The sequence below is a fragment of the Mus caroli genome, unplaced genomic scaffold (assembly GCF_978045245.1).
Source record: "Mus caroli unplaced genomic scaffold, Mus_caroli_1 scaffold_6, whole genome shotgun sequence".
Classification (NCBI taxonomy): domain Eukaryota; kingdom Metazoa; phylum Chordata; class Mammalia; order Rodentia; family Muridae; genus Mus; species Mus caroli.
Genome location: NW_028227261.1, coordinates 24482433 through 24506435, shown reverse-complemented (window position 1 = coordinate 24506435; position 24003 = coordinate 24482433). Strand labels below are relative to the sequence as shown.

The following is a 24003-nucleotide window of genomic DNA, read 5'->3' as shown; positions in this document are numbered from 1 at the left end:
AACAAAACAAAACAAAAACAAAAAAAACCTACCACCACCACCAAAAACAACAAAGAAAAAGAGGTGTTTTATTTAAACCACCAAAAACTGGGCTGGTGAGATGGCTCAGCAGGTAAGAGCAATGGCTGTTCTTCTGAAGGTCCTGAGTTCAAATCCCAGCGACCACATGGTGGCTCACAACCATCTGTAATGAGATCTGACGCCCTCTTCTGGTGTGTCTGAAGACAGCTGCAGTGTACTTGTCTTTATTTATAATAATAAATAAATCTTTGGACCAGAGCAAGCAGGGACTAAGCAAGTGGGGCTGACCAGAGAGAGCAGAGGTCCTAAATTCGATTCCCAACAACCACATGAAGGCTCACAACCATCTGTACAGCTACAGTGTATTCGCATACATAAAATAAATAAATAAAATCTTAAAAAAAAAAAACCCCATATCTCAAAAGCAAAGGATGACACTAAAACCACCAGAAGTCCGTGTACAACTACTGTCAAAATATAATCTTGGAAAGAGCGACCACAGACAGTACTGCAGCACCTTTCCCACACATCATGTGCTGGTCATCAGAACCACAAACCAAGCTCCAGTTGTTCTGCTTCTAGAACAATCCCAGGCACTCACCCGCAGAGGTGAGAGAGAGGGAGTGAGGCAGAGCTCAGGGTGATGAGGCTTAGAACTCTCTGAGGTGGCTCTGGTTTCAGGTAGAGTCACTGCTCTTCACATTAGCCAGAGAAAGGAGACAGCCGCACACTCGTGGGCCCACAGATATAAATAAATATACAACTGCAGGACTGACAAGCCCTTTCCTCACAGGTCACTTCAGATCCAATGTGCCTCAGTGCAAAAAGCCTGCTTCTGGGAGTGGGGAACCAAAGCCCTGCACACAGATCTCCAAAGAAACCACAAATGATAAGCATGCAGGATTGTCCTTCCAAGCAAAGATGTAAAACCTGTTCTTTCATCCAGCATGCTGGGAATTGGAAGGGATTGACAGCCTGGTGGTTTGTGTTATCTGTTGGGCCAGGTCATGTTCAGCTACTACAATCAGGACAAGAGGTGGCTAGTAGTCTAAATGACCCTGACAGCCAGGGCCTCCCCAAGCTCCCGCAACCAGGACCAGAGGTGGCTAATAGCCTAAAAAAGCCCTATGCTATTTGTATGACTAAGACCAGGTCAGAGCACTGCTTAGGCCCTTAAGCTAGTGCAGGTAGCCTAGAACCCATCCTCTTGGAAGAAATGGCATGTACCCCAAGTCGAGTTTCAATGTAATTACAATGTCCATGTACACCAGGGATTGTATTATACCAGGAAACTTTTTTTCCGGATTAAATTATGGTTAAATCTGAGGGCTAAAGCACCTGGCATCAGACTTCCCAAATCTCCATCCAGGTTGATGGTCAATGGGAGCCAAGTTCTCACCACTCTCACCTCTTTGTGGTTCACTTCCCTGCCTGACACCCCCAGAGACCCCCCCTCACTCTGACACTTCTCCAGAGGCTGTTCAGACCAGACATGGTGGCACATACCTTTTTTTTTTTTTTGGTTTTTCGAGACAGGGTTTCTCTGTGTAGCCCTGGCTGTCCTGGAACTCACTTTGTAGACCAGGCTGGCCTCGAACTCAGAAATCCGCCTGCCTCTGCCTCCCAAGTGCTGGGATTAAAGGCGTGGGCCACCACCGCCCAGTTGGCACACACCTTTAATCCTAGCATTCAGGAGGCAGAGGCAGGTGGATGTCTATGAGTTTGAGAGCAGCCTGGTCTACAGAGTGAAACCCTGCCTTAAAAAGCAAATAAAAACAACTTTCTTCAATGACCCCACGCATTAGGGGCTCTTTCCTCTCCAGACCCACATGTAATTCTAAGGCCTAACAGCCACGTCTGGGTTTGTTCTCTGGGATCAAGACCTAACCTCTGTGCACAGGGATGAAAAGACGGTCAACTGAAGGCAGTAAAGTGCTTGGCTGGCATCCACGAAGCCCTAGGTCCCACACTCAGCACCATATAAACTTATGGTAAAGCACTCAGGAGGCCCAGCGGAGGGCCAGAAGTTCAAGGTCATGCTCAGCCAAGGACCAGAGGTTCTGGCCGGGAATTAAAGACTTGTCTGACAGGGACAGTCTCACAGAACAGGGCTCCAAGGTCTGTAGGGTCCTCCCCACCTCCTCTCAGCTAAATTCCCTTTTATCAAGGGAAAACATTCACTTCCTAGGGGCTAGAGAGATGGCTCAGTGGTTATGAGCACTGACTGCTCTTCCAGAGGTCCTGAGTTCAAATCCCAGCAACCACATGGTGGCTCACAACCATCTGTAATGGGATCTGATGCTCTCTTCTGGTATATCTGAAGACAGTGACAGTGTATTTAAAAAAACAAACAAACAAATCTTTTTTTTTTTTTTTTTCCTTTTAAAGATTCATTTCCTAGGCCAAGGTAGAAGATCCATGCTAGGTGTTTTGTTTTTGTTTTCCCTAAGATCTAGGAATGTTTTGCACGTCTGCCCTTGGAGGTCAGAAATGGAGTCCGATCTGCTGAACTGGATTAAGCCCCCATGGGGTTCTGGGAATAGGGCAAAGGGAAGAACTGACTCATGCCAGTGTTCTTATGCCCTCCGCATGTATGAGGACATACATGCACAGCATGGCAAATGTGTCCTCCCACACTAACAAATTTAATAAATATAAATGGATCCTGAGTTGGCCCATGGTTTTGAGAAGAACAGAGAAAAAGAGACAGGGTCCAAAGCACCACTCTCCAATGCTCACAGCACAGGAACAGGCACACAGGACATGCTATACCATACAACCACCCCACAGCCCAGGCCCGCCATGGGGCTTGTTTGGCTCACCTTGACAGAGAAGATATTTGCTGTGTGTCCTGTGTGCATGGACAGCAGCTTCTTGTGGTGCAGTGGGTCCCACACAATGGTGTGCTGGTCGTCGGAACCAGACGCCAGCAGGCTGAGGGAAGAATTAGGAACTCTGACTTCTTAAGGTCCCGGCTACCTCTTCCCCATTCCCAGAGGATAGGAGTTGGGCACAGATAACTCAAAGGACAGTAGATGTTGCAGGTTAGCTTATAAATATCACTAGATTATATTTTACTTTGTTAAGAATTTCTAATATTCTCCCAATACATTGGCTTACAGTAAAACAGGGTTTGGATGTTACCCAAGCTTCTATCTATACTTGAGTTACTAGTCAAACTGTATTGACAGTCATGAGATAGCTTAGGATGGCATAGAACGGAGCCCATCTCCGCTGCTCTGGCCCCTCCCTTGCCCCTGCAGGTCATACTTACTCTCCTTTCTCATTCCACTCCAGACAGTTGACACAGCCTGAGTGTCCCTGGGGGAGGAAACAGAGGGTTAAGAAATGCCAAGAGCTTGGGGTTAGGCAAGCAAACCACCCCACCTTCAGCATCTGCCAGGGACCTGCGCGGGGCAGAACTAAAACGCTCCCCTTACAGCATATAAAGTGCTTTCCCACGCACTGTCAGCCGACACTGAATACGAGTTAGTGAGGCAGGTTTCTTCTACCCCACCTTGCAGGAAATTCATACATAGAAACTATAAAAGCTGAAAACGGTCTGTCCCTATCCCTGGAAGGCACAGGCACAGCTCCTTCAAGGGACAAGTTTAGGGCCAGCATGCATGCAACATCTTGAGGCTCCATTCCTGTATTCCTCCACCCTCACTCCCTACAAAAGGTGAATCCTAGAGATTAATGTAAAAAGATAATCTTCAGTTACCTTGAGGGGTTTAATTCAGAATCAGAAGAAATGGGGCTGGAGAGATGGATTAGTGGAGGACCCAGATAGCAGAGGACCCAGGTTCAATTCCCAGCACCCACATGGTTGGCTCACAAATGCCTGGAACTCCAGTTCCAGGGCATCTGTTGCCCTCTTCGGATCTCTGTGGGTACCAGCACATGAGGGCAAAATGCTCATTTGTATACATGAAATAAAACAAATCCTAAGAAAGAAACAGAGCCAGGCAGTGGTGGCACACACCTTTAACCTCAGCACATGGGAGGCAGAGGCAGGTGGATTTCTGAGTTCGAGGCCAGCCTGGTCTACAGAGTGAGTTCCAGGACAGCCAGGGATACACAGAGAAACCCTGTCTCAAAAACAAACAAACAAACAAACAAACAAACAAAAAACCAACCCAAAAAGAAAGAAAGGAAGAGAGGGAAAACGAGGCCGTCAACAGTACATAATAAACTTGAACTTACAAAGAGCAGAAGGTATGAGGAGTGGACCCTAGGGTTTCTCAGCAAGGAGATGACATGACTAGACCAGGCAGGCTTCTCTCTGCCCCTTCACTCTGCCCCCTGCCTAAGGGCAGCAAGATTATCACTGACTGAACTACCAACTTCCTGCCTAAAATCAAACCGAGTGTCCAGGAAGCACAAGAGCACTTTTCTCGCCACAGTAAGAGGTTCAGAGGCTTGGTTAGACCTAAACCAAACAGTACACGGAAAGCAGTAAAGCTTATCTGGCCATAGTAATCAGCTGAGAGATGAACCTTGACCTGGAATCAGATGCCAAGAGGGAAACAGGCACGTGAGTCCCATTCTCAGGAGCTCTGGATACATAGGTGCTTCCATGACGGCCAGGCATGCAGATGGACGGACTGTTCCAAGTTGTTGCAATTCTGCCACCTGGAGGGCAAGCAGCCTGGGCGTGGAGTCAGCACCCAGAGGCAGGCCTATCCCATAGTTGTGGAAGATGGAGCCAGACTGACTAAAGCAGCAGACCCTGACGCTGACCTTCTCCTGCCCCTCAGTCCATTTCTGTTTAAGAATTCAAACTGGGCAGCCCGTTATCTGTGGTATAAAGCATCCAAACCAGTAATTCCAATCCTTTCTTCAGGTATCCAAGAGCAGGACCTTCCTCTAAGGCGTCCTGCCTCTCCTGTGCTCGTGGGTGGGGACAGGGCTGCTTTCCTGTTGGCTGCTATGCTATCCTATAGCTCCGCAGCTCTGTGACTTTTCCTCCACCAGATAGGCCTGAGAAAGCAGGCTTTTCGGATTACACTGTGTCTCCGAAGCCAGCTACAGTGTCTAGCAGGTATCTGCTGCTTAACTGACTAGATGCATCTGTCCAGTGGGACTAGTGAGGAGAACTGAGAGGTAGAGACACACCTAATTCCCAGCTGAGACACCTCAGTTGTACATTCCAGGCTGCCAGTGCCCCTGTAGACCTAAGGCCTCTTGCCTTCTCAGACACTTGGTTGCAACCCCACACCTTTATCTGAGTCAAAATCATTTCTATCCTTGTGCCTGAAGCCACAGCTTAATCATGGAGCACCAATGGCCTCGAGTGACTGCTGCTTATAGTGAGGGCAAAGCTGAATACTGGTGTAGGCAGAATAATGGTCCCTTATTGATGTCCTGCCATAATTCTGAAACCTGCAAACATCTAATATCTGAAGTGACAAAAAGAACTTTGCAGATATGATTAGGGTTAGGACCGTGAGATGGCATGAGATCCTGGACTATCCAGGTAGGCTCAATGCAGTTACATAAACACTTAAATTGATAGCTGGGTGTGCTGGCTACAGAGGATCAGACACAGAGGTGTGAAAGGACCGGACCAGCCACTGCTGGCTATGCAGCAGAAGGAAGGGCCAGGAGCCAAGACTTGTAGCACTTTAAGAAACTGGGAATAGCAAGAAAAGAAATTCTACTCTACCCTACAGCCTCCTGGAGGGATAGAGCTGCCAACACCTTCTTTTAGCCTGGTGAGATTTGTGTTAGACAGGTCTGATTTACAGACCTGTAATGTAAGCCAGCTGTGGCGAAACAGCTCTATCTTAGCACTTGAGAGGCTGAGACAGGTTCATCTCAGAGAGAATTTGAGGCCAGCCAGAGCTACACAGCAAGGCACCACCTCAAAATACTAAAAAACTAAAAACAAAAACGAAACAGGAGCTGACAGGAGGTGAAGAGAGAGTGCAGGGCTCCCAGATGCCAGGGTTGACTCTCAGCACCCACATGTTGACTAACAACTGCCTGGAACTCCAATTCTGTGAGAGCCAACACCCTCTTCTAGCATATACTATTAGGTATACATGCTATACCTAATACACATAATAATAAAATACGCTATTTAAAAACTATACCAAGTTTTTGTTTTCAAAGCACTCACTGTGGGTTTTTCTTTTTTCATTTACTATGTGTGTGTATCATGTCTTAATTCTTAGCCAGCCCATCCCTGCTTGGAGACAAGACTTTGATATTTAGCTCCGGCTGGCCTTGAATTCACAATTCTTCTGCCTTATCTTAATACTAGAATTAGTATTTTTTTAAAACTATGTTTATGTATTTACCTTTAGAGAGAAGCTTTTGGGCCTAGGGAGGAGCTTTTGGGCCAAAGTGCATATATAGGGTTAAAGGACAACTTTCTCAAGCCAGCTCTTTCCTTCTGGGCTTCGTAGTGAGGGCCTTTACCCACTGAGTCATCTAGGTCTCCCCAGACCTATCTGTTTATTTAGTGTCTGTGTCTGTATACATGCGCCATGACACAGGTGTGGGAGTCAGAGGACACCACCTCATGGAAGTTGATTTTCTTCTCACACCAAGTGGATTAATGTGCTCAGGTTTGGCAGACAGGCAGCATCCAGCTGGGTATAGTGGCACCAACCCACAGACCCAGGTAGAGGGAAGGGCAAACAGGCAGATCCCTGGATCTCCACGACCAGCCAGTCTAGCCTTAATCAGGGGCTCCGGGTTCAGAGAGACACCCTGTTTCAAAAAATAATGTAGATGACCAGGTGTGGTGGCACACACCTCCAATCCCCAGCACTTGGTAGGCAGAGACAGGAGGATTTCTGTGAGTTTGCGGCCAGCCCGATCTACATAGAAAGTTCTAGAACACTTAGGATTTAATAGAGATCCTGTCTCAAAAAAAAAAAAAAACCAAACAAAAAAATAATGTAGTGGGCTGGAGAGATGGCTCAGTAGTCTAGAACCCTGACTGCTCTTCCAAAGGACGTGAGAACACTTTCTAGCTAGCACCCATGTACCATAGTGCTAGGTAGAACTGCAGATATTTAGTTATGATCTCATATTTTCCTACAGGTAAGACTGAGCTTCAGAGACATTAATAACTCTTGTGTGAATATGACCTAATAAGCATCACTACAAAGGGGAGAGGAGTGGAAAAGAGAAAAAGGAAATATTGACCAATGTCATCTATCATCTATCTATCTATAATCTATCATCTATCTATCTATCTATCTATCTATCTATCTATCCATCAATGGTAGAGCTCTTGCCTAGCACATGCATGGTCCTCGGTTCAGTCACTACTCCTGGACCGGACAGTGTGGTACACGCCCTTAGTCCCAGAAATCAGGAGGCAGATACGGGTGGATCTCAGAAATGGAAACTTGAAGGCTCTTTGAAAAGTCAGTTGTGTTGGATGGTGTTTTGCCTACACGTGAAGGAATGTTTACCTGAAGTGGACACAGGTCAAAGACTAAGGCAGGCAAACTCATGAAGGAACATTTAGCTACAGCAGATACAAAAGAGGGGATTGTTCTGCTAAAGCAAGCACATGAAAGGACACGTGATGAGGATTCTTTGCTAACCACACACACGTATAGGTCTGCCTTGCATTGTGTAGTTAAGCTGCATTTGTTAGGACCCAGGGGGAAAAAAATGCACCAAAAAACTTCTGGTGATGTGCTGAAGTGTCCTGCTGCCTTCAAGGCCTTGTGTTGATTGGATGCCTGAGCTGAGGCAAGACATATGCTGAACACTTAACATTTGGAGGGCATATAAAAAAGCACTCGAAAGACAGTGACAGAGGCTGAGCTTGGCTTGTTTATACAGATAGCTGTGCAATGCTTGTAGGCCTCTCTGATCTTCACTCCCCTGAGAGAGGCACAGAACTCCTGGCGATCCTCCTGGTCCCTCCTGCTGACTCGTGCAAAGGCTGAGGCCTGGCTGTCTCTGCTAGGTGTGTCACTGCTGTTCCTAACCCGACTCTACCAAACTGGACTGCTGGTGCATCCATCAAATGTTTTCCAGTGGATTGAGCTGCCACTGCTAATCTGTAAACTGAACTGCCAATTTCCAGACAACACAGACAGAAGTTGTTCCAAAGAACTTTTCTAAACAGGTCCACTTCCCCCTCCCCGGACCCCCCATCCTTTCTTTTCTACTACCTCTGGTGGGTGATGGGTTAAAAGGGGGGTTAAAATGTTTAAGAACCCGCAGGGCAGTGGTGGCTCACGCCTTTAATCCTAGCACTTGGGAGGCAGAGGCAGGTGGATTTCTGAGTTCGAGGCCAGCCTGCTCTACAGAGTGAGTTCCAGGACAGCCAGGGCTACACAGAGAAACCCTGTCTCGAAAAACAAAAAACAAAACAAAACAAAAGAACCATCATTAAAAGTAGGATTTGAAAAAAATTAAAGTTATAGATCTCTGAATCCAAGGAAAGCCTTGTCTACAGAGTGAGTTCCAGGACATCCAGTTGAAATCCTGTCTCAACAAACTAAACTAAACTAAACCAAACCAACCAAAACAAATAAATCACCACTATCATGAAGAATGATCTATCTATAGCTATATTCTATAGCTATATACATGCATCAATTTCTGATGTCCCAGGCAGTACTGTACCTCACAACAGACTCCTCCCTTATACTAAGCCTACATCTGTCTGCATCCCTGCAGCCTTTGTACTTGTACTCACTGAGCACCTAGCATAAAATTCTTCTACCTGTAAATGCTATGGAACTCTAGAGGGAGAAAGGAAACCCCACATAGGGCAGTCAGGGCAGTCAGGGAGTGACTAGGTGCTGAGAAGACTATAAAACACAGATGTAGCCGGGTGTGGTGGCGCACGCCTTTAATCCCAGCACTCAGAAGGCAGAGGCAGGCGGATTTCTGAGTTCGAGGCCAGCCTGGTCTACAGAGTGAGTTCCAGGACAGCCAGAGCTATACAGAGAAACCCTGTCTCAAAAAAATAAAAATAAAACAAACAACAACAACAAAACACAGATGTGGGACATACTGCAAATGTACTGTACTGGTCAGAGAAGGTCTCTGAAAGGCAGGAACCATACTGCCGTCTCCACTGCTACACTCTTCTCCCAGGGTCTAGATATACTGCTGGCACGTAAGCCACACACTGCACACAGCACATCTTCCTTCCCTGACCGTGTGAAGGAATTAGAGGTGCTTTCATACTGTTGTTCTCGGGTGACTGAAACACCAATTTACTTCAATATCTAAAGCACGTGTAGACAACTTTTTCTGTAAGGGGCTAAACAATAGATATTTTCGGTTTTGCACACCATATGGTCTCTGTATGAATCATTCACTTCTGCTGTTGAATCACTAACACAGGCAGACAATACATAAATGAATGAGTGTGGCCGTGCTCCAGTAAAACTTTATTTATAAGCACAGGTGGCAGTACACTTGAGACTCCTATGGAAATGCAAAGGACTTAGAAGAGCTAAACAACCTCGCAAAAGGACAAATGTGGAAGATTCGCATGCCCTAGTTTCCCAAGTTGCTACAAAGTGGTACTGGCATAAGAACAGATATTTTGATCAATGGCATGGGTTGACAGTTAACAACAACAACAAAAATTCCATTTCTGCTAAGAGTGCCAAGACACTGTTAACAGTTTCTGCAACAAATGGTACTGGGACAACTGGACATTCAAAATAATCAAGTCTGGGGTGCAGCTCAGTGGTACAGTATTTGCTTGATTCCGGACACCACCATGAATAACCGAAGACTGAAGCGTCAGGGTGGGGAGAAGCCCCTCAGTATTGAAGGCTGAGATCACAACCGAACCCTAAGAATGAAGTGTGAACCCCCTTAGGGACCTTAACTTTGCCCTCCACCAACTCCCTATTCTCTAAAACCATAAAACACCTGGAAGAAGCACAAATATAAATCTCCATGACTCGGAGTCAGCAGAGATGCCACAGATACAACACTGGAAGCCTAATGAGGAAGAAAAGAGGGTGGAGATGGGGGACACGCAGTGCAAGGCCCAGCCCAGTGACCTTAGTGTGATTCCGGGGAACTGCATGGGAAACTGAAAAGTGAGTGAACAGAGAGCTGACTCCAAGTTGTCATCTCACCTCCACCCGTGTGCAGGCCAGGAGTTCAAGAACAGTCTTAGAATACATTCCCAACAAATAAATGCAAAACCATGTAGCTGTCCAGGTGTGGCTGTGGGGCATGCATCTAATCCCAGCACTCTGCAGGCTGAGATAGAGGATTTGAAGCTCAAGGGCAGTTGGGGGTAGACTATGAAGTCTTGGCTCAAGAATGTATCAAATACTGAATTACCATGTAAATCAGCGACTCTACTCCTGGGTACATCGAGAGAGATCTAAAAGTATGCCTCTACACAAAAATGTGTGCATAAATGTTCACAGCAGCATACACACACACACACACACACACACACACACGCACGCACGCACGCAGGCGCACACACACAAACACAAGATATTTTAAGGCTCACCTTACATAAAGCCCATGGCACTTCTGTGACATAACAACTTGACTTAATCTAATTTGAATTTACGCTCATTTTCACAAGAAACAAAATGGAATAAAAGGCATCAAAAGCAGGCAATGGTAGCCCGTACCTGTAATTCCAACAGGAGTTCAATAACAGTCTTGGATACATATAAGTAAATTCAAGGCTAATCTAGGCTACAAATACTGCATCAAAACAGCAACAAGTGCCTGGCAGTGGTGGCACACACCTTTAATCTACGCACTAGGGAGGCAGAGGCAGGCGGATTTCTGAGTTCCAGGCCAGCCTGGTCTACAAAGTGAGTTACAGGACAGCAGGAATATACAGAGAAACCCTGTCTGTAAAAACCAAAAAAAAAAAAAAAAAAAAAAAAAAAAAGAGAAGAGAAGGACAATAAAGGCAAACGGAGAGAGGTGAGACATGTGACCGGCCCCAGTACTGGCAGCTTCTATATGGGTGGACTGAACCAAGCACAGAGGGAAAACAAGAGTCAGGATTATGGCAGCTGGAGCTGCATATACACATTTTCCTCATCATCTTGGAAACCATGCATACAGTCTATCAACTATTACTCAGCATTTACATTATATTAGGCATTATAAACAATCTAGAGTTGGTGTGTTCAGAAATGTTTGTAGGTTATATGTAAATAGATACATTGTTTTATTAAAAACAAAAACAAACAAACCTGGGAGCTCTTGAAGATATTTGTTTGTGGGAAGTTCTAGAAACCCCCCCCCCCCCTAAGCATATCCAGGGATGACTGCATAATATACCCAACTCACTGAAGTATAATAGTAAGGAACTCAAGCTGGGAATTTCACACCTTTAATTCTAGTGCTCCTGGGGCAGAGTCAGGAGGATCTCTGAGTTTGAGGCCAGCCTGGTTTATAGATCAAGTTTCAGGGCAGCCAAGGCTACACAAAGAAACCCATCTCAAAAAAAAGCAAAAAAGAAAAGAAAAGCCGGGTGTGGTGGTGCACGCCTTTAGTCCCAGCACTCAGGAGGCAGAGGCAGGTGGATTTCTGAGTTCGAAGCCAGCCTGGTCTACAAAGTGAGTTCCAGGACAGCCAGGGCTACACAGAGAAACCCTGTCTCAAAAAACCAACCAAAAAAAAAGAAAAGAAAAGAAAAGAAAAGAAAAAGACACCAACCTACTCACCCCACACCTAAGCTAAGCGTGGTGTCCCACACCTGTAACTCCAGCCCTGAGCAGCAGATGGACGTCCGCGTGCAGAGAGGATGGAAAGCAGGATATGTGTGTCTAGGCTGCAAACTGGCTCTCTTACCTGAAGCTCTGCTTCCAGGCCCAGCCGCCGGATAAAGGGGTCAGTGACATGATATCGCCGTTCAAAGCTCAGGGCACCCCGCTCCTGGGAACAAACACAAACTTATATTACCTTTGATTCAATTCAATATTATTTAGTATCTACCTTTTTAAAAAAATTTAGTATATGTGCATGGATGTTTTGTCTCCATGCACATCTGGACACCATGTGCATGCCTGGTGTCTACAGGGGTCAGAAGAGGGTGTCAGATGCCCTGGAAATAGAATTATAGCCGGTTGTAAGCTACCATATGGACACTGGGAATTAAATCTGAGCTCTCTGGAAGAGCAATGTACTCTAAACACAGCGAGCCGACCTCTCTAATCTCCAATATATCCAACTTTTCTATATTCAACCCTATGCTGGACACAGTAAGAAACAGAAAAGGTAAAAACAAAAAACAAAAATAAAAAAAACAGATGAGGACAGATTGTGTAGTTAGGATGGCAGGTGGTCATCTTTAGGACACACACAGTTAAGGCACACATATACACACACCAAAGTAACCTACGGGCTATGAACTTCTAAAAATAGTTCTTTGTCTTTAAGGCCACCCAGTCCAATAAAATCCCCCAGAACCTCATAAAGGTTCACCTAACAGGTTCTCTGACCCAAGGTAAGACAGACTAAGACACACCAAGCACTTGGTTCCTGTCAGCGCCCACACTACACTCAGCCCATCCAGTTCACCCACACGACCACCAAAGCCTAATGCTTCGGTGGATAATTCTGTATTTGAAAAAAGGGTCTCATATGCAGCCCTAGTTGGAACTCTCTATGTAGATGAAGCTAGCTTTGAACTCATGGAGATCCACCTTCCTGAGGGCTGAGGTTAAAGGTATGTATCACCATGCATAAAAGACTAGAGCACAGGCAAGCAACTCATGCAGTCTGTAAGTGGCTTCACTACTCAGGGCAGTAGTGTATGGCGCTCAAAACACCAGCTTGGGGTTCGTTTTATTTATTTATTTATTTTTGTTTTTTTCAAGACAGGGTTTCTCTGTGTAGCCCTGGCTGCCCTGGAACTCACTCTGTAGACCAGGCTGGCCTCGAACTCAGAAATCCACCTGCCTCCCAAGTGTAAAGATGTGCGCCACCACTGCCCGTCTAGCGTGGGGTTCTTATTGGAGGCGCATGTGCCTTGCTTTAAACTCTCAGCCTCTGCGGCTCCCATGATGGACTCTCCAGCTGAGGCTGTGAAGAGGCTATCTATCACCTATGCTCCTGTGTGCTCGCCCCCATGGACTCCTTCTCTACACCGATGGCTCACCAGCCTACAGTAATCTTAGCAATGGAGGCACTAGTAGAGACGGGAGCCTCCATGAAGCCGGAGGCGGCAGATGACCTTGAACTCATCCCCGGTATGCTACTAGCAAGCTCTAAGACGAGGTAAGTCACCAACTCTACAGCTGGCTGGCTGTTACGAGTTTTTGGCCTTTTTTTTATCTTTAAGTGAATCTTGTAGGGCTGCTGTTCTCAGCCTGTGGTCATGATCCCTCTGTGGGGGGAACAACCCTTCCACAGGGGTCACCCAAGACCATAGGAAAACAGGGACACTTCCATTATGATTCCTAACAGGAGAAAAGCAATGAAGTAACAACAAAAACAACGTTATGGGTGAGGGTCTGAGCGCCACCGTGGTGGGAGGAAGGGCCGCTTACCTTGACTTGCCTACGAATGAGGTCTCTAGTTATGTTGACTTTTGCCATCTTCTCTTAATAGTTCAACAGAGGGAAGCTACGGAAGGATCTTCAAGACCCTTGCACATTCCAGCCAAGCCCAGGTCCACAAGACAAGCATTTACCTAGGAGGGAAACAAAACATCCATCAAGCCTCGGGAAATGGACCAGGTGCCTTCAAAAGCCAGACCCACTGCTAAGGCAGCCCACCAGCCCACTCAGTGACTTCTAGCATGGTGATTGGCCCTGCTGCGCTGCACTGAAGAACCCCTGAATGGGGAAAGATGGGAGCACTGTGACATACAACTATGGGGAGCACCGAGCAAGCACTTGAAGGAGTCACGATGCCTCCACAGACCTGTGGCAAACCATCTGAACTGTCGAGTCACTTTAGCACTGAGGCCTCGGCTAGACCCTGCCACAGCCACATCAGCACTACAGACAAAGCCTCAACAAGGGAATGTTCCAGAGAGTTGACACAAGGGAACTCCACATTGTGTTCTTTGAAAAATCCTTCATAATAAACCAGCAAAGAGTTTTGAAGTACTATTACTGCTACTATTGTCTCTGTGGAGACAGCGACTTCTCTGTGGAATTGGTCGTCCCTTTCTCCTCCTTCCTTTATTCCGGTCTCAGGACTCCAACACAGGTGACTAGGCTTGCTCTACCTGCTGAGCCATCTCACCAGCCTTAATAATTTTTTTTAATTTAAAAATATGTTTTAAGTCTAAGTAAAGGAGTACTTTGCCTACACGTATGTCTGTGCGTTATGTGGAGACCAGAAGAGACCAGGAGAGTATCGGCTCCCCAGGAATTGCAGCTACAGTGGTTGTGAGCCACCATGTAGGAGTGTGGAACTGAGCATGCACCCTCTGGAGAACTCAATCATTGAGCAATCTTTCCAAACCCATCCAGTAATTTTTCTTTTAGATTAATTTTTTAAACAAGATTTATTTATCTTATTATGTATACAATGTTCTGCCTGCCTACCAGAAGAGGGCACTAGATCTCATAGACAGTTTTGAGACACCGTGTGGGTACTGGGAATTGAACTCAGGACCTTTGGAAGACCGGCCAGTGCTCTTAACCTCTGATGCATCTCTCCAGCCCTAAGGTTTAATTTTTATTTTAGACTATGTGTGTGTTTCTGTGTAAGCATGCGCAATGAGCGCAGGCCAGCAGAGGCCAGGAGTCAGATCCCCCAGGAGCTGGAGTTACAGGCAGTTGTCATCAATGTGGTGCTAGAAACCAAACCCAGGTCTCCTGGAAGAGCAACTCCTGCTCCTTACTGCTGAGCCATTCCCCAGCCCCAAGCAAATGTTAGGCGAGTATATGACGACCACGGTCAAGCCTCGACTGAATAAAGACAGTCTTCTGTGGCATCTGGGTAGTTTAGCCTTTGTTCTGTCACCCCTCCAAGCTACTCTCCTATCATCTAATTCTGTTTAAAAGAACAAGCAGTCCAATTCTTTAGCATGTAGCAAAAGGAAACACAAGATGCAAGAGGAAAGCTTAAGTATGCAGCACAGATTTTGTCGAAGGAAAAACCGACAAGTTCTCACTGTTAGGAATGTATTGCCATAAAACATCACAGAGAGTTGAGGAATGATACTCCCAGGTCATCAAGACGGCTCAGAGCGTAAAGGTACTACTTTCCCTGGCAACCACAGCACAGGAAGAGAAGTGAGGAGACTGGAACCCAAGCCTATGTGACTCCAAAGACCATGTCCTTAATCACAATGGTACGTTCTTTTCCAGAGTGATTGCCACAGTGAGAATGCAAAGAGCCAACCAAATCCTAGTTACTTATTCATGAGTTTCCTCCGAGCAGTTGTAAGTGCGTACCAAGTCTGAAGCGCCGTTAGAATGGAGATTACAGAGATAAAAGACACAGTTCAGAGTTAGGGATGCGAGTGGTGTGTGTGAGGACGGATAAGTGGCTTGGAAGGACAGAAAGAAACAAAGGAGGAAGTGAGGAGCATAGGAAACAAGTCTGTCAAGAGGGAAAATAAAAATACAGATTTAAACAGACTGCTTAGTCCCATCCAAAAGCCTCTCAAACATGGTGGGCGTGGTTATGCCCGCCTTTGATCCCAGCACTTGGGAGGCAGAGCCAGGTGGGTCTCTATGAGCTTGAGGCCAGCCTGGTCTACAAAGCAAGTCCAGGAAGAGTCAGGGCAGATTACACTGAGAAACTCTGCGTCTTGAAAAACAAAAACAAAAACCTCTCAACCATACAGAACTGGATCAATAAAATTTATTTTAAGCTGGGTGTGGTGGGGCACGCCTTTAATCCCAGCATTTGGGAGGCAGAGGCAGGCAGATTTCTGAGTTTGAGGCAAGTAGAGCAAGTTCCAGGACAGCCAGGGCTACACAGAGAAACCCTGTCTCGATAAACCAAAAAAAACCAAAAAAAACTAAAAAACAAAACTTATTTTAAAATGAGTAGATGAAGTCATGGCCAATTTTTATTTAGAGTGTTCAGTCACAATTCTTGAAATAGTCAACAAGTCACACACAGAAGCTTAGGAACGAGGGACCTGAAGTTGGCAACTGCAGTGACATACAGGATCAAACATGAGAGAAGACAACACCAACGAGAATTCTGTTAGATGCAGTATGCAAATTAAATATTGGCTGGGATAAATAATTTCAAGAATTTTATCAAAAATTTTAATGAGCTGGACTTGGAAGGATTAGTTGAATCTTAGTTATACTAATTTATTCTTCTGTCTTAGAAGAAATCACAGAAGACAGGAGGACATTAACCATAGGGAAGGATGTGGCAGCTTGGAGTCACTAGAGAGGAGAACATGGACTCTTCGCTCTGAGGCGGGATGGTAAAATGCCACACCCTGACTTTCACACTCAGCACTGGAAGAACATTGAGAGCTAATTTGTTCATTTGTTCATAGAAAATGAAAGTCCAATAAAGACTTTCTCTACCTAGAGGACAAAGGTTGGCAGGTTATGAACTGTAAATAGGATGCTACAAGGCCACCCCTGACAGACATCCATGAGAGGAGGAGCAAGCGCACTGTAGAACACCAGCGGCACAGAGGAAAACACATGACATAATGTTCAAACAGAAATATGAGCTGTGCTTCTGTGCAGATGTTACACCTCTCTGAAGGTATTCTCCCTCGGGCCTAAAATGGCTAGCATGGCATCTTTAACCCTATCCTGACTGCAAGTTTTTGTTTTGTTTTTTTTTTTTTTTAAGATTTATTTATTTATTATATGTAAGTACACTGTAGCTGTCTTCAGACGCTCCAGAAGAGGGCACCAGATCTCATTACGGATGGTTGTGAGCCACCATGTGGTTGCTGGGATTTGAACTCTGGACCTTTGGAAGAGCAGTCGGGTGCTCTTAACCACTGAGCCATCTCACCAGCCCCCTGACTGCAAGTTTTGAGCTTAAGACTTCTAGGAAACTTTCTTCTACTAGGATAGGAAACTAATGAACTTAACTAAATTTGATTCCCAGAACCCATATGTAACATGGAAGGAGAAAACCAACTTCATGAAGTTGTTCTCTGACCTTTCTACACACCAGGGCATGTGCACACCCACTTGTATAATCGTACACATACTGGGCATGAATTCCAGCCCCCTCTATATGCCAGGAAGACAGGAACCTTCACAGGAGTTTCAGCTTGCATATCTGTAAAATGCTAACAAGTTCAACTCCCAGAGCTCACAGAAGCCACGGTCTGGCAGCACACCCCTGTAATCCCTCGTGCTGGGAGGTGGGAGGCAGGGGGATTCCAGGAGCTTCCTAGCCAGTTGGCCTAGACTAGATCTCAAAAGTGTGTGTGTTGGGGGGTGGGGAGGTGGGGAAAGCCTGACTTGGTATGCAAGCCTGACAACCTGAGTTTAACCCGGGAAGCCACAGTGGAAGGAGAGAACTCTCCTGAGTGGTCCTCTGACACACATGTCCTGGCATGATCGTAACCACACAGATAGTGGTCACACATACACATGTACAGAGAGTCGGCCACACCCGAGTTGAGCTCTTGCCTCCATACATAACTCTAAGGCACACTCACACATACCTACAACACACACGTGCATACACCAGCTCACAAACCAAAGAATAAACTCTGAAACTATCCAAAGGAAAGATGATGTCATATGATCGAATCCTCAAATCCTTTTAATATCAAGTGTTTAGAACTTGTAAATGGAGAACAGGTTAACTAACAGTTGCTTAGGCTGGAAGAGATGGCAGAATAGACGATGGCCGATGGATATAGCTTTTGTGGAACAACTCAGCAGCATCTAGGACACTCAGTGGTGTGCAACCACCACCCCTAGCTTGTTCCAGAACATTCCCATTACCCCACAGCCAGCAAATATACAAGTCCCATTTCCCCTCTGTTCCCAGCACCTGGCCAGCACCAGCCTCCACTGTCTTCACGCATCTACCTAATCCAGATGATTCACTAACAACATATGGCCTCTGGATCTGACTTTTTCCAATTATCACAACTTTGAGATCCTTCCACTCTTTGCTATCACTACTTCATTTCTTTTTATGCCTAAATAGTATTGCACTACACTTATGATATCCACTGTGTTCATCCACTACCTGATGTCAAAAATGCTGTGAACATCTGTGAGAAAGCTCCTGGCTGAGGAGATTGCTCAGGGTAGAACATTTTCCTAGCATGTACAAGGACTGGAGTTCTTCATATAAGAGTTTTAACTCTTTCTCTCCAAGGCTGGGTATGGTGGCACACACGTTTACTCCCACACTTAGTAGCCAAAGGCAGTGGTATACCTATGAGTTGGAGGCCAGCTGGTTCTACATACTGAGAGTTTGTCTCTAAATAAATAAAGAAAGAAAGAATTTTAAAGGTCTTGTGTAGAAGTGTGTGCACACGTGCAAGCCCTGAAATCAAGCTCTGTAGGCACAGGCAGGATGACTGAGGCCATTCTCAGCTACACAGCAAGTTCCAGACCAACCAGGGCTCCACCAGACTGTCTCAAACCTAAAAATCAACCAAACCAAATCTTCTTCCTCAGGAGGGAGTTATTATTGCGTCATAGATGGGGCTACAAGAGACCTTGCCTCAAAAATGACTGAGTAACAGTCTTTAAGAAGACATGTAGTGGGGGCTGAAGAGATGGCTCAGTGGTTAAGAGCACTGACTGCTCTTCAGAAGGTCCTGAGTTCAAATCCCAGCAACCACATGGTGGCTCACAACCATCCATAATGAGATCTGACACCCTCTTCTGGTGTGTCTGAAGACAGCTACAGTGTACTTACATATAACAATAAATAAATCTTTAAAAAATAAAATAAACAAAGAAGACGTAGTTCTGGGGGCCACACGCTTACCATGCTCGATGCCCTGAGTTTGAGCTCCATCATGAAAAGAATGAGTGAAAGCTTTACTGGCATGGCAGGGCATGGCAGGGCATGGCAGGGCATGGCAGGGCATAGCAGGGCATGGCAGGGCGCCTTCAATTCTAGCACCTGCAAGGCACAGGAAGGCAGATCTGCAGGCTAACCTGAACAACACAGGTCTAGGACAGTAGAGAGACCCTCCTCAAAAATTTAACTAGTTAAAAATAAATAAGAATATTAACTCTTGCCGGGCAGTGGTGGCACAGGCCTTTAATTCCAGCACTTGGGAGGCAGAGGCAGGCGGATTTCTGAGTTTGAGGCCAGCCTGGTCTACAGAGTGAGTTCCAGGACAGCCAGGGCTACACAGAGAAACCCTGTCTCAAAAAAACCAAAAACAAACAAAGAATATAAACTCTTTCTAGATACAGGAATTTTCAAATGTGGGATACTGATTAGTTAAATAGAAAACCTGATATCGCCACACATTTAAACAATCAGGTCTAAGCATATACGGCGATACCAGCTGGGAGTGGTACTGGGAACCTGGCTCAGCAGGCTAAGGGTGTACTCTGGCTGAGGACTTGAGTTCACAGCCACCTATAGCTCTAGTCCAAAGGGAATTAGATAGCTCTAGGCTCCTTACATGCCCACAGACACATACACATAATTAAAATTAGAAAAACTAATAAGCAAAAAAAAAATGCTAAACTGTAACTTTGATGTCAGGGCATTTCTGGTATTTCAGACTCTCTTCCTTTCTACTTCAAACTCACAACTCAACCCAAAAGCTGGTCCTTAACTGTTCCTGTCTCCTCCATAAACTCTGCAGCTTCTGGCTTCTCGAGGCCAGCCCTTCACCTGCTTCATCTCTTAATGGTCCCAAGTCTGACTGTGAACTGAGCAGGTGCCAATGACTACTACTGAATTAACTGTGTGGCTTCCTGTGTACACATGATGCAGTCTGCCTACCAGAGGGCCTTTGTTCAGGCTTTTAATGTGCTTCACAACAATTCCACAAGGAAGCCATACGCCTGGCTATTACATATATTATTATCCCACTTAAGGAAGACTGAAGCATATTTTGTGGTGCTGAGGAAAGTCCACTGGGCTGGGATCCTAGGCTCTAGACCAGCCTCTGACTTAACTGAGATGAACGTAGAGAGACCCCGCACTCTGTCCCCATCCATAGAATGAGAGATACAAACTGGGAGTGGTGGTGCACACCTAGAGTACCATTATTTGGGAGGAAGGTAGAGATCAGGCTAGCCTCAGTATGAGTCAGCTAGAAGCTAGCCTGGGCTACATGAGCTACATCATCATGGCAGCAGGCAGGCAGGCATGGGTGCAGAGCTACAGTAGCTCAGAATTTATATCTTGATCCACAGAGCTAACTGGAAATGGCATGAACTCAAAGCCCACCCCCAGTGACCCAGCTTCTCCGATAAGACGACGCTTCCTTATCCTTTCCAAATAATTCCACCAACTGGGGACCAAGCATTCAAATATCTGAGCCTACTGGGGTCCATTCTCTTTTTTTTTTTTTTTTTTCTTGGTTTTTTCGAGACAGGGTTTCTCTGTGTAGCCCTGACTGTCCTGGAACTCACTTTGTAGACCAGGCTGGCCTCGAACTCAGAAATCCGCCTGCCTCTGCCTCTCGAGTGCTGGGATTAAAGGCGTGCGCCACCACGCCCCCGGCCTGGGGTCCATTCTCATTCAAACCATCTCAAAAACAAAAAACAAAAAAGGGCTCGCAAGATGGCTCAATGGGTAAGGGTACTTGCCACCTTTTACGACAACTTGAGCTCCAATTCTGGGACCCACAAGGTCAAAAGACAGGATTAACTTCCACACATGTAGATGAGCTACAAAACCACTTCTACCAACTGGATTCCAAGGAGATGCTGCTATTTAGCTGCAGGAGAAAGATGGAGCCTCAATCACACGTCCTCCAAAGTCCTTGGACATGCCACTCCCACAATCCAGAGGTTCCTCCAGCTCAAGTAACAACTGACTCCTTTCAACATTCTGCATTGTGCAAAGATATAAGTTTCCTTTTCTTCTGCTTGCAGTGGTGTCTCTGCTAGAGCAATCCTACAGGGGAAAGGGTACCACTGCACGTACCTACTTTCTGCACTGCATTTCTAAGCCTCGGTTTCCTAACCGGATCCTACGCTCCTGTGCAGGGTAGCCAGTGATGGGAGAATGCAGGAATAAAGGCTTGAAAGTGAGCCGCTGACTGATACTCTCTCAGCATTCTAAGCAGTTTACATGTGTTACAGCAGACCCCTAGAGCAATCCCATGAGACAGATGTTATTCTTATCCCAGATGCAGGATCTGAGACACAGAAAAGTTAATTTATCACAGCCATGAAGTTATTAAGTGGGGAGTCAACCTAGTCTCACACCAGACCCCAGGCTACTGGTCACAAAACAATTATTGCTACGATCTTTAATCAGACCATGTCCAAACAGCTGCCTAAAACAAATTTTATCTCTTACCATTCTTCAGAGCTAAGCAAGGAGGGAAAATTATCGTGGCTGGGGTGTGGCTTCCCAATGAAGAATCTGTTTAACAGTGTGTGGCACTCTGATTCCACCACGGTACCAACACTCACAGGAAAACAAAACACAAATTTATACAGGTAGGAGTGGCGCACGCCTTTAATCCTGGTACTCAAGGCTGAGGCAGGGGAATCTCAGGAGTTCGAGGCCAGCCTGGTCTATAGAGCAAGCTCCAGGTCAGCCAGGGCTACACAGAGAAAACCCTGTCTTGAAAAACCAACAAACAAATAATAAAATTCAAGAGTGCTACTTCAGGCTGAAGTAGCAGCCCATGCTTGTTCCTCCAGCACTCAAAAAGGCTGAGGCAGGAAGATCATGAGTTTGAAGCCAGCAGAGGCTACCCAGTGAAATGCTGCCTCCAAAAAAACCAAAAAAAACCAAAACCAAAACCAAAAACCACCACCACCACCAACAACAACAACAAAAAAAACAAAACCAAAAAACCAAATAAACAAAACACAAAAAAACCCAACAACCAAAAAAAAAAAAAAAAAACAAGAAAAAAACCCCACCCCAAATCTGGCATAGCAACACAGGCCTATTTCAGTGTAGGCTCACAGACCCCACATTTAGGTCATGGAGACAGAAAGATGGAAGCTGAGGGCACCCGGGCTTATATAGAAAGCCCCTGTCTCAAATAAAAGGGGGAGAGGGGCAGGATGCAATGCACTCAACTTCATGTCATGGACAGCTTTAGAGAGAAGCGGGGTCTACACTCAGCAGGCTCTGTCCTATCAGCACAGAGCCTCTCTGGAAACACCTCCGAGTCTCCTGCCTCACAGAACCTCATGGGAGTCTGACACAAGTGTCTTCTGTGGAGGTCTTATCCAAATAAATGCTTCACTTCCTGGCAAATATTGAGTGAAACTCACCTTGACATCGCCTCTGCCTGAATGAGATTTCTAATGACAGTTGGGCTGTGTGAACATTTTTCCTGAGTTTTCAGAGCACTGCTCTCCGTGGTTAGCCAATCTGACTTCTGTTGGGCCCGAAGCATACGTAGCATAAAGCAACAGAAGAGAACAAACAGGCAAAGGGAAGCGTGCTCTGATAAATGCCATCCTCACTCAGGGGTCATGAGCAAACCCTGCCTTGGATTTGATCTTTAATTTGTGCTTTTCCAAATCCTGCCACAGTTTCCCGCCTTCTGTAGGCAAGGCCCGGAGGCTCCCCCTCTCTAACCTAGGGCTCCTGAAAGGCCAAGGGAAAGGAAGGTGATGGCATTAGACGTCCTTCCTTTACAGTTGCCACTTCAGTCACATACAGATGTGTCTGAAGAGGCAGGCAGGAGAGCCGCCAGCACCCAGGCACAAGCCTTTTGACTGAAGGAGCTTCCTAAACAGACTGGCTACCATTCAAGAATAAGCAGTTTTATTCTGCGTGAAAATAAAAGTGTACTAGGTTCTGGTCCTACCACTGCCTGGGAGTCACTGGGTAACACCCTGGGCAAGGTCCTACTCTGCAACCCTACCCCCACTCCAAGAAAACGGGGCTAATCCCTCCCTTGGTGGCTGCAGGGAGGATTAAGGGTCATTATTCTTGGCACCCAGCTCTGGCACTGGCTCTAGCAGTGGTGAGCTTGCTTATCCTAAAAGAAGGTACTTAATATAAAAATGGGAACAGTGACCCTTGACCCTCACTTAAGAATGTCTGGACATTTCTAGTCTTCCCCTCCTTAAGCAGCACCAAGCTGGCCAGGACCGACTTCAGATCCTCTACCACTGACCTCCATCCTCAACACCAGGCTGCCAAGGCTGGCTGGCTTTGAACTCACTCTGGAGCCTAAGCAGATCCTCCCAGATCAGCCTCCCAAGCAACTGGCACGGGAGGCCTGTCCCACCAGGCCCACCTAGCTGCCTGTTTGTTCTTGAGACCAGAGCCTTCTATGCTCTGACCTGCTGGCTACCCCCTTCCCTTGCTGGGGTTTCAAGGTTTTAGGTGTTGCTCAGTAAGGCCACGAAGCTCTTTGAGTCTGAAGCTATTACTAATAGTACAAAGAATTAGCCCAGGGCTTCCAGGGTTCCCCTATTAAGGCCTGAACTCACCCGAAGGAAGCCAATAAACTGTATTCCTCTAAGTCCAAGCCTCGCTCCCAGGGAACCAAGGATCTCCAGGCAAAAGCACATACTATCCTGGTCCTCGTCAGCCCATTCACAGAGCGGGCACCCTCACAAGCTTGCTCGCTCTAGGGACTAGGAGATGCAGCTCTAGCTCAGAGAAGAGCTTCGACCTATGGACATCATTCCTGGTCGAAGGTCAGCCCCACCACTCCTGGCTGTGTAACCTCTGCATATTTCTTGACTTTGTGGAGTCTGTTTCTTCAGGTGGGAATAATGATCATGTCGGCCTTGTGGGGGGGACAGGGTTCTGATAGGATTAAGTGAGGTATTTCAGACAAAGTGCCTGGCAAGGGTCCAGGATAAAGCAGAAAATCAATTCATGTCACCTTTTTACGGATCAAAGAGAAAGCAGTTGGATATTTTCACAGGATAACAGTTTAAGACACCAAAAGATTGGTTAGTTCGATTAAAGTTTTAACCCTCTATCACACTCTTGAGGGGCGGCTCT

General features: G+C 46.2%; 1 protein-coding gene across 5 annotated transcripts in view; it reads right to left on the bottom strand.

Moving 5' to 3' along the window:
• Positions 1 to 24003, bottom strand: part of Wdtc1 (WD and tetratricopeptide repeats 1) — a 59347-nt gene that overhangs the window by 17814 nt on the left and 17530 nt on the right. For 4 of the 5 annotated variants that reach the window (XM_021159606.3, XM_021159605.3, XM_021159604.3 and 1 more), the window contains exons 2-5: positions 13503 to 13645; positions 11803 to 11886; positions 3296 to 3342; positions 2844 to 2955 (exon numbers count right to left, since the gene is read on the bottom strand). In XM_021159606.3, the coding sequence (XP_021015265.1) occupies positions 2844 to 2955; positions 3296 to 3342; positions 11803 to 11886; positions 13503 to 13550 (291 nt within the window). In that variant the 5' untranslated portion in view covers positions 13551 to 13645. Of the gene's footprint in view, positions 1 to 2843; positions 2956 to 3295; positions 3343 to 11802; positions 11887 to 13502; positions 13646 to 23480; positions 23499 to 24003 lie in introns of those variants that run through there. The other variant, XM_029476267.2, reaches the window with a different exon arrangement.